This window comes from Chamaea fasciata, unplaced genomic scaffold (assembly GCF_029207755.1).
Source record: "Chamaea fasciata isolate MVZ Bird 193981 ecotype frontalis unplaced genomic scaffold, bChaFas1.0.hap1 SCAF_1, whole genome shotgun sequence".
Classification (NCBI taxonomy): Eukaryota; Metazoa; Chordata; class Aves; order Passeriformes; family Sylviidae; genus Chamaea; species Chamaea fasciata.
This window is the reverse complement of record NW_027094086.1, coordinates 48,676,528-48,686,291: the sequence shown is the minus strand read 5'-3', so window position 1 is coordinate 48,686,291 and position 9,764 is coordinate 48,676,528. Positions and strand designations below refer to the sequence as shown.

Genomic DNA, 9,764 nt, shown 5'->3' with positions numbered 1-9,764 from the left:
CCCATACTGCAAGACTCAGTATTGCACATTTTCCAAAAGTATCATTTAAGATGGCACTTTAAATCATTGGGAACTGAGCTGAACTTTTCCATGAAATTGTACTTGATTTGGTAAAGAGGAATTTCAGTAGACTGTGGCTAGGACTATCCCTATGTGATTTACAGCAGAATTTCCACCTTTTGCACATCTTCAACACATACCAGGACTTGATAAAGACCTTACTTTTCAGATGGACCAATCCTAAGTTTCATCCTCTAGCTACAAATACGAAGAAGGTATTCATCTTGGTTGTCTCAATCACATTTTCCGTTTTGATGTGCAGGAAATGTAGTGTAGTTATATGTGTGAGCCCTGAAGAAGCTTAAGAGTAGGTGGTTGCTGCATTCTGGTTTTGGGAAACAGTGGCTGGATTTTTTTATGCTGTAAGTCTGGGAAACCACTCACATCTTCCCCTCCCCTCAACAGGTATGTTTTGGGGGGTGTGGGGGGTTGGCATTCTCCTTTGACCTGGTCTGCATTTTATCAACCGTTTTATCTAACTTTGCAGTAACCCTTAACATGTACCACTGACATCATCAGCTAAGTTCTCTCAGTGTTTTCCAGTTTGTCAGTAAAATACTGTGATTGAAACCCGTTTAAAAGGTGAATTCATGGCAGAGAGGATATGACCAGACTGTCTCAAATCCTGGACTTCAAGTCTGAAAAATAAATTGCTAGGAAATTGACATTTAAATTCTTATGCATTGTTTTTTAATTGTAGGATCTTAGAAAGAAATAGACTTTAGTTTAAACTAAATTGCTGTTACTTTTCAACACACTTGAGTGAAGTCCCTGAGCTACAATTAAAATAATTAACATAAGCAGCTTCTGCTAAGCTAATGTGAAGATTTAAGTTCTGACCTCCACTTTGTGCCGACAAACTACCCTGTGCTTTTTCACTGTAGATACGCACTACCCTGAAAAACTCAAGGAACTCTTTGTCGTGTTGCAGTGTAATTTTTTTTTAGGACAGCTAGTACATCTTTAATCCGAAGAAAGATGCTGCCGTTGCCCAAGCCGGGTGACACTTGGAAGCACATTATCGCATACAGAATGTTCATTAAAAGCGGATTAGGAAAAGATCTCATCAAACATACCAATACCGCTTGAAATAAACGGCTTCTAAGCACAGGAATTGTTACAGAAATGGACCATAGGCGCCGACTAGTTTGGTTTGCATATTTTAGAGGGTGTTTTGTGCTGATGTGTGTGGGACTGGGCTCTTTAGTCAGGCAGTTCTGTTTAGTTTACTCGAAGAGAGTAGAGGTGACAAAATGTAGAAACTTAATGAAAAGACATCCCAGGCATGAAACAGAATAATTCTGCTTAATAATGAACTAATTAAAAAATAAACTAAATGAAATGCAGCTGTTACTGTTAGGTTCTAGATTTCTCTCCCCCAAACATTAGACGAAATTGCATTGTTTACAAAAATTTATTAATACAAACTTTACACACTTTATATAACAGTTATCAAAGTCCTAGTTATAGATATCATGTGTGTAATAATACTTTGTTTAAGTTCTTTTTATATTCATTTGCACACAAAATAAGTTCTCCAAGACTAACATCTACCTACTATGACTGTATCTCAAATCTGCTCAAATTTTGGTAAGGCTGTTGGCGTTTCTGAAAAAAAAAAATAAATAAAAAAAAAAAGAAATCGTACAAAGGATAATAACCTAGGTGATCACTTCATAATGCTTGCGACTAGCCACTGAACTCTAACTGATAAGGTCATAAACAAAACGTCAAGAGAGCCCTATGTCATTATACCACAGCCGACACAAACACAGCGCACTCTGCCCATGGCCAAAGAACAGAAGGACGACTAAAACGCAAGCCGATGTGTTGCAGCATCGTAGGGCCACTAAATAGCCATCCGTGAAACTCGTGGCGATTTACAAGGTGAAGAGAAGGCACGAAAGCTGCACACTGCGCCCCGCGTCCCTGCGGCCCGGGAGCGCGCCCCGGGCGGGCCGGCAGCGGGGCCGGAGCCGTCGGGGCAGCGCGGGCGGTGCCGGCTGAGCGGGCAACACGCTCCGGGCAGCGCCGGCAGCGCCCGCCCGCCCCGACGGGCTCTGCCCGGCCCGCTCCGCTCCTCCCGGCCCGGGAAGGAAGGTTTTCCCCGCGAGGGTTTGTTGGGGGGATTGGGGGGGTCGCTTTCCGACGTCTTGAATGCGGGGCTCGTTTTGTGTCTTTGGAAAGACTCCTGTAAGGTTTGTGTGGTGAGCTGGAAGGAAGCGGGTTACCTACGTGTCCTCCTTCGCTCCCGGCCCGGGCGGGGGACGGAACCAGCCCCCGGGCAGACGGTAAGATAGGAGTCCGTACATAGAGAGATGAGGTGAAAATGGTTTATCTCGTTAGAAACCGGACCACAGGTGAACACTACACATTCTTTTATGACAAAAGTTTGTTTTATGAAATAAATTTTACTAAGCAATAAGCCAGAATGTAGAAAAATACATTTTACCTCCAAACTCAATAAACAAGGAACAAAAACTTTCGTAGTAGTGCATAATTCTTTAGTGGTAGCTACAACAGGGGTTCCTAAACTTGTACAATAAGAGCTTGCATAAAACAGAACAAAGGAGTGAGAGAGCGTTCACAATCTTTTTTTTTTTTTTTTTTTTTTTTTTTTTCCAAAAAGAACATAACCCAAAAAGGTGTCTCAGGTGGGTTAAACAGAGCTCGGAAAAGTTCGAAGAGAGGATGAGAGGGCGGGAGGTCCTACAAGAAAAAGCAATCAAAGAAAAGAGCAACTCCGACCGAAAAATGCAAAGGCGAGAACCCTGCTCATTATTACACATGATGAGAAGCATGGACAGCACTGGAGAGTAACACATTGTACTTTGCATCCAGGTCCAGTACCGAGCTGCCCGGGGCAGTTGGGTAGCGGATCGGAGGTGGGATCGCCTCGTCTTACCTCGACCCTGCGGCACCGGCTCCGGTACCGGCTCCGGCCCCAGGGAGCGCCGGGGGCCGCCCCCCGCTCACATCTCCACTCTTTCCAAACGGGTCCTGTCTCTGCTTTGGCTTTGTTCTGCAACTCTGCCCAGACAGCCAGAAGAGCAGTGCACGGGGCTTAGTACTTACTACCCTTGCTGCTGGGTCGGGATTTGGGGGTTGGGGTTTTGAGTTTGGCTATTTTTGGTTTTTTTTTTTTTTTGTTATTATTATTATTTTATTTTTGTTTTTTTTTTTTAACTATTTCTCCCTCCAATAGGCAACAGAGATGCACAATTTGGATCGAGCTGTTGTTTTCACAAGATAATTATCCTCTAAGCTCATTGTTTGAGGATACACTAATAGAGATACAACTGGAATCAAAGAAAGCAGGAGAGAAAAAAAATAATCGAAATCTAGAAGAACGGGGACGCTGCCCCTTCAGAGAGGCTAGTGGCAAAGGAGCCTGCCTTGAGACTCACCAGGGGAAGAATCTGCTTCACCAATTCTCCCAAATCAATTTCCTCATAATCCCCCTGGGAGCAGGTAATCCTCCTCTATGTACAGTAGCAAATGGTGAAAATTAATGTCTTCGACCCTGTCGCGGATAAAAATACTATCCTTTTAATTTCTGTTACAAAAATAGGAGTAATATTCAAAACAATGATTGTCTCTTTTTTTCTATTTATTTTATATAAAAACATAAACAGCTCAGGCGAATTCTTGTTCTTGTGCAGGCTTTTCATGAAGAATTGTTCTTTACTATTCTTAGTATTTATATATATATATTTATATATTATATATAACTTAATGATTGGTCCACAAAGTAGATCTGTGCGTTTCTCTAGTGCTTTTTGTACAAAAGAAAAACAATATTATTATCAAAATATTCATTTAATGGCTTTACTTCATACATAAATACATGTTTAGATAACACAGGAGCGGTGATTGTTCAGTCAGTTTGGAAATGACTTTTGTTTTTGTTTAGATTTTGTTGTTGTTGTTGGGTTTATCTCTCTCTCTTTCTCTCTCTCTCTCTCTCTCTCTCTCTCTTAGGACTTTGTATACACAGGAGTGGCTGGTTACTCACATCGCTACAAATACGCTACTCGGCGTCCTTTGTTTTTAACTCTTTGTTTATACCTTTTCCCCAGGACGGCTGCTAAGTATTTCTTGACAGCCATTTGTTTCCGGTAGCGGCTGTAGCTGTCCGTGAAGATGCCGTCTATGTGCCGCTTGGTCAGCGGTTCCGCATCGTCCCCCAGGCCGCCGCTGGCACCGCTGCAAGCACCGAGAAGCACAGCTGCATCAGGCGGGGCCGCTCCGCCCCTCTCCGCGCCCCTCCGCACCGCCCCTGCCCCTGCGCAGCCCCGCTGCCCCCGGCGCAACACGTTGCGCGGAAGATGCGCGGAGACAAAGGCCGCGCCGAAACCCGCTCCCGACGCTGTGCGCGCAAGCGGCGGCCGAGGGAGAGACAATATCTCCTCGCCATGAATTATTCATTGCGGCCGCGAAAGCTGCTCTCCCTGGGGCTTCATTAACGTGTTACCTTCTGCCGAAGGGCAGCGGGTGGCACCGGGCTCGCCCCTGCCCCGCCGGCGGCGGGGAGCCCCGGGGAGCCCCTCCCGGAGGCTGGGGGAGCGCGGGGCTGCAACCGAGCCTCCACCGCTGCAGCTGAGCCCTCGACCATCGCTCTCCATAAGCTTCTCCCCCCCAGCAAACCGTAAGGGCTGACCAACTTGCTAATTTTAAATCGGTTGATCATAAAAATTTAAAGAGACATATAGGTAGGTAGATAGAGATAGATAGATAGATAGATAGATAGATAGATAGATAGATAGATAGATAGATAGATAGATAGACAGACATGCATGTGTGTGTGTACATCTATATATATACATACATATATATCTTTATGCCCGAGAGTAGTAACCCAAACAAACCTCCGCAAACACCCGCGCTGACAACCAGGCTCACGCTGCCCCGGGAGAGGCCAGGGGCGGACGATGCCTGGGGAGCCGGACTCCACCACCAGACTCATCGCGGGCGCAACACATTCCCGACCCCGGCCGGGCAGCTTTGTTCCCCCCAGCCGCGGCCCTTCCAGCGTCTCCGCTCCAGCACCACCAACGCCCACCGCGGAAAAGAACAAGGAGAGAGCCTTACCCGACCCGCTTGGCCATCAGAGAGTGCAGATATTTCCTGGCAGATAATTGGCCCAGGAGTTTCCTGTAGGCTTTGTTGAAGATCCCATCGGCGTGCCTGGGCAGAAGGAAGAGCCCGCGGGTGAGCAGCGAGGCCCGCCAGCCGGCTGCGGCGGGCTGCGGGAGCCCGGGCGGTAGCGGTGACCATCCCTCTCCGCCGGCGACCGGAGGGCGGCATCTCCCCTCGTCCCCCGGGACCCCTCGTCCCCACCCAGATCCCTCCCCGCCGCGCTCTCTCGGTTCCGCGCTGGCTGGGCATTTCTGCTCCGTTTGCGGGAGCATCGCTGGCCCTCCTCGGCGCGGGCGGCTCCCCCGCTCCCTCCCCCGCGCTGCTGGAGGTAAGGCGGCTTTTCCATTTCTTCTGAGCTTTACACTGGGCACCGGGACCAGGGCAACATTGTCGTTTGTTTGGGCTCGGGATTTTTATTTTGATATTGTTGCTGTTTGCTTGTTAGGTATCATTACTATTTTTTCCCCCAATCGGTTCCGCCAGACCCGTTTTACTCACTACTCCAAATTCACGCCTGACACCCCCGCGAGTTGCAGTCACCTCTTTTCCGGTGGGTAATACAAGGTGTACATCTCGCCGATCATGGAGGACGGATTCGCTATACCGAAGGGCTCGTGTTCGTAGGCGAAGTCCTGCAGTGTGTTCCCGTCCTCGTCGTAGACTTCATCCTCCAGCCTGGCAACGAGAGCAGCAAGGAGAAGGAGTCAGCCGGGCTCCGCGGGGCGCTCCGCTCCCCTCCCCGCTGCCGGCTTCCGGCTGCCTCGGTGGCACCCCTCGCCGGAGCCGACCCGGGAGCCCCGTCCGACTGCCCCATCCCCTCCCTGCACCCGCCCGCTCCCCATCCCCGCCCTCTCCTCTGCGGGGCAGGACCGCGGAGGAGGGAACACACCCGCCGTCAGACGTGCTCCAAGAAACCCCCCTAAACATGCCCCCCCCGCCCCCCGCCCCCCGCGGCCCACGCCTCGGCCCGAGAAACATCCCCTCTCTGCCACAGCCGCGGCTGGTTCTTCCCAGGCGGAGCGCACGCCCAGGCGCGCAGGCGGCCGCGCACACACGCGTTCGTGTGCCAGGGGCTGGGCTGGAGCCGAGCAGCCTCCCCGGCGGAGACGGGGCGGTGAGCGGCAGCCCCTCCGCCGGGGCCGGGGACCGCGCCCTGCTCCTCCCCGCCGCGCCCGCCGGGACGGGGGGGCTTCGCCTGCTGTTTTTCGTTGAACGGTGCCTCTGCCCTTTGAGATCTCGCCAGTTTTGTGTGTGTCCCAGCTCCCCCAGCCCCCGCTCTCTGTCTCCCTCTCTGCAGTACGATGTAGGTCATTGCACGTTACAGGCAGCTATTTTTGTCTGTGAGCTTTAGCGGAGGTATTAATAATAGATGCCGCTAAAGTGTTTCACTCCTGCTAATTCAGGCGTTTGAATGAAGAAAGCCGGCTTGCTGCCGGCTAATGGCCCCTTAGGCCACCAAGCCCGCTACCCCCTAGCCGCACTGCCCGGGAAGATGACGGGGGCTGCTCCGAGCCAGCTCCCGGTTACGACAAGGACACCTCGGAGTCCCAAAAAGGACACCCACCTCGGACAACCTTGCGCCCCCGGTATCACTTCCCCCCCCCCTTCATCTGCGCTCACCGCACGGCAGTGACCCCCGCAGGGCACCCCGGAACACAGCCAAGCGCCGGTGGAGCAGGACGACAGCACCGAGCCCAAAACTTCCCCCAAGCCAAGCAGCACCGGTCGCCCGAGCAGGCGACAAGCAGGGTGGGAACAGGCTACCATCGGCCGTCCCGGACCAGGTGCCCTGAGCCCCCAGCCGCAGACCAGCGTAGGAAACCCCCTTGTGCTGGTACCTCTGGGGGTCCTCCACTCCTGCCCCAAACACAGAGGGATTCAAACGCCCACGGCTCCCAGCTGGAAAGGGAGAGCACAGGGATCAGCCTGCGCTGGAGCCCAGCAAGAAAACTCCGAACACAGAAAACCAAACAACCTTGTGCCAGCCCCTTTCCCTCCTGAGAAGGGCTGTCATACACAGACAGGAAAACAGGGAATAGACTCCACCAGCTCCAATGCCGCTACACGAACCATGACAGCTCCCACATGCTTGCAGACAACGGCGCACCCGTCCTCGCGCCTCGCTCCCCCTGAGCCGGACAGGCGATGCTCGGCGCTCACCCTGGGCGAGCTGCGGGCAGCCGGAGGCTGACAAGGGCCCCGCAGGACAGGGGGCAGAGGGGAGAGGAGCTTTTGGGCCCCGTCGAAATGTAGCCGGGACCTCGGTCCGCTTTCGCCGACACACAGGAGAGCAGGTCCCCTACTCTCGGGCACTCCACCGGGGACAAGAGGCCGTGGGTTACGGTACCGGGGTCCCGAGGAGCGGACCTGGGGGATGCCACGTTGCAGCCAGAGGGGATCCTGTGCTGCGGTGGAGGGGGTGGACACACAGCCCAAGTGGAGGGGATTTACTTTGGTGACTCTAGTCCATATCCCTTCTCATTTTCCTCCCCGGTAAGATTCCACTGCCCTTAGCTGAGCTGGGGCTGAGGGGGGCTGAAGTGGTCCCGACGGAGGTCCCGGACAGCTGACGGACCTACCTGAGCGCCGGGTACTGAAGTCCGGCCGCAGGTGAGCAGTAGACGCTGCAGTGCATTATTATGCCATAGACCAGGAGTGCTAGGATCGCTTTGCTACACATTGCCACTCTGTACGGGAGGGAAAGGAAGCTGCTGTCAAAAAGGAAAAAAAAAAAAAAAAAAAAAAAACAAACCAAAAACAAAAACAAAAACAAACAAAAAAAAAACACCAACCGAAAACAAACACACAAAAAGAAAATCACTAACAGAAACCCAAAGAAACCACCCCACGGCTCACCAACCCCCTGGCCTCGCCGGCCGGAAAATGAGGCAGCGCGGCCCCGGGGGACAAGCGCCCTGGGCAGTGGAGTGCCCGCGCTGAGCGGCACGGAGAGGAGCAGAGCGATGCCTGTCGCAGAGAGCTGCGGCCGCCGCCCGCCCCGTCGGTGGCCGTCCGCCCGCCCGCCCGCCCCGGGACCACTGCGGGAAGGCCCGGCGAGCCACCTCGTGTCCTTACCATTAAACTCTAGACACCCGGCACTGAGAGCGTTTGGCTGCGAAACTAAAACGGCAGGTCTTGGGGGGGGGGGAGGGGGGGGGGTGTAAAAAAATAAAGACCCAAAATGGGGAGGGGGAGAGATCGAGCTCTCTCCCAAGTTGCGTCCAAAAGGAGTTAAAACCCTCGTGACATCGCCTCTCCGATGGGCGAAAGACCGGCAGGATGCAGAAGATGCAGAAGCGGCAGTAGTTAGTTGTTTGCTGGTTTTAGGGCAATCCACTCCAAAAAGAAAAAGAGAGACAGGAGGGGGGGAAAAAAATAAAGGAAAAAAGTTTGCAGGTAGCTGCACAGATCTGGAGTGGAGTCTGCAAGGGAATGGAGAAAGAGGGATGGAGTGAGATGTCGCAGGAGAACCGAGCGCTGGGGAAGAGGGAAGAGAGCGAGCGAGTCCGGGAAGGAGCGGAGGCGGGAGCCGCGGGCTGGCTGCGTGCGATGTTGTCTTCCCCAGATCTCTCCCCTCACTGAGCGCCTTCAGCCTTCTCTTCTTCTGCTCGGTGGCTCCAAACTTGACCAGCCTTCCACAGCCTTCCGTCTGATACGCAATTAGCAAGAAAATCTTTGCAAACACCCCGCTTCAGCAAGAGCCCTCTTCGTAAACATTTGCCTGCTTGTTACCTTAGAGGACGGGCAATATTGTTTGTTGCCCCCGTAGTGGTGTCCGGATTTTTATTCATGAATCAAATGCCTTTTTTTTTTTCCTCAGTCACGTAATAATCGGGTATCAGAAAAGACGTCACCACCCCAATTCCTCAAGGAACACAGTTCTGTGTCGTCCTCAAAGATGAGCTTATCAGGAGTCATAAAGCTTCTCATAAACACCAACTCACACTTCCCCCCCGCCCCCCCCCCCAAAAAAAAATAGAATACCAAACAATCAAACAGACACGTAGAAAAACCCCACCGCACAAACCTAAAAGAATGTTCGCCACAGTAAAGTTTTACCTGACGTGGGAAGGGAAGCGGAGGAGAGCAGTTAGGGGTGGGGTGGGGGTCCCCGGGCTTGTTGGGCTCCCCCACGGCTTTGCTCCGGGTCTTTCCGCGAGGCCAACTCACCCCGCACGCAGCCCGGGGCCGCCGCTGGGCGCAGGCCCCCGCGGAGCCGCCCGGCTCCGAGCGCGCAGGCGGAGCAGCCCCGGCGCGGAACCCCCCACTTCCGCGGGGAATTAAGAATATAAGTGCCTAGTTTTTTTTCCAGACAGCTCTTTTCTTTTTTCTTTTCTCTTTTGTCTTTGTCTTTGTCTTTTCCTTTTTTTTTTTTTTTTTTTTTTTTTTTTTTAAGGATTGTTAATATTGTTCCCATCACACAAGGCTCCCCCCCTCGGGGAAACCAGCAGCGCCGTGACCGCTCTGTGTGTATTGAAGCCGCGGGGCGTAGGGAACAAGTCCCACGGCCACGCCGCAACGACGGCCCCACGCTCGGCCGGCTCTTTCCCGGGGAGGAGGGGGGC

The 9,764-nt window shown here is 52.6% G+C and overlaps 1 protein-coding gene across 3 annotated transcripts; it reads right to left on the bottom strand.

Moving 5' to 3' along the window:
- Nucleotides 1-3,218: 3,218 nt before the first annotated feature.
- On the bottom strand, nucleotides 3,219-9,376 carry ADCYAP1 (adenylate cyclase activating polypeptide 1). 3 transcript variants are annotated; one of them, XM_066182773.1, is made up of 5 exons: nucleotides 9,259-9,376; nucleotides 7,779-7,886; nucleotides 5,740-5,874; nucleotides 5,152-5,247; nucleotides 3,219-4,266 (listed from the first exon to the last, which is right to left on the bottom strand). In XM_066182773.1, exons 2-5 carry the CDS (start codon nucleotides 7,877-7,879, stop codon nucleotides 4,080-4,082), a joined length of 519 nt encoding a protein of 172 aa, XP_066038870.1. In that variant the 5' UTR covers nucleotides 7,880-7,886; nucleotides 9,259-9,376; the 3' UTR covers nucleotides 3,219-4,079. The 3 variants fall into 3 exon arrangements, with proteins under 3 accessions (XP_066038870.1, XP_066038863.1, XP_066038880.1); XM_066182766.1 differs by lacking the exon at nucleotides 9,259-9,376 and adding an exon at nucleotides 8,275-8,858; XM_066182783.1 differs by lacking the exon at nucleotides 9,259-9,376 and having other exon boundaries at nucleotides 7,779-7,904.
- Nucleotides 9,377-9,764: the final 388 nt, after the last annotated feature.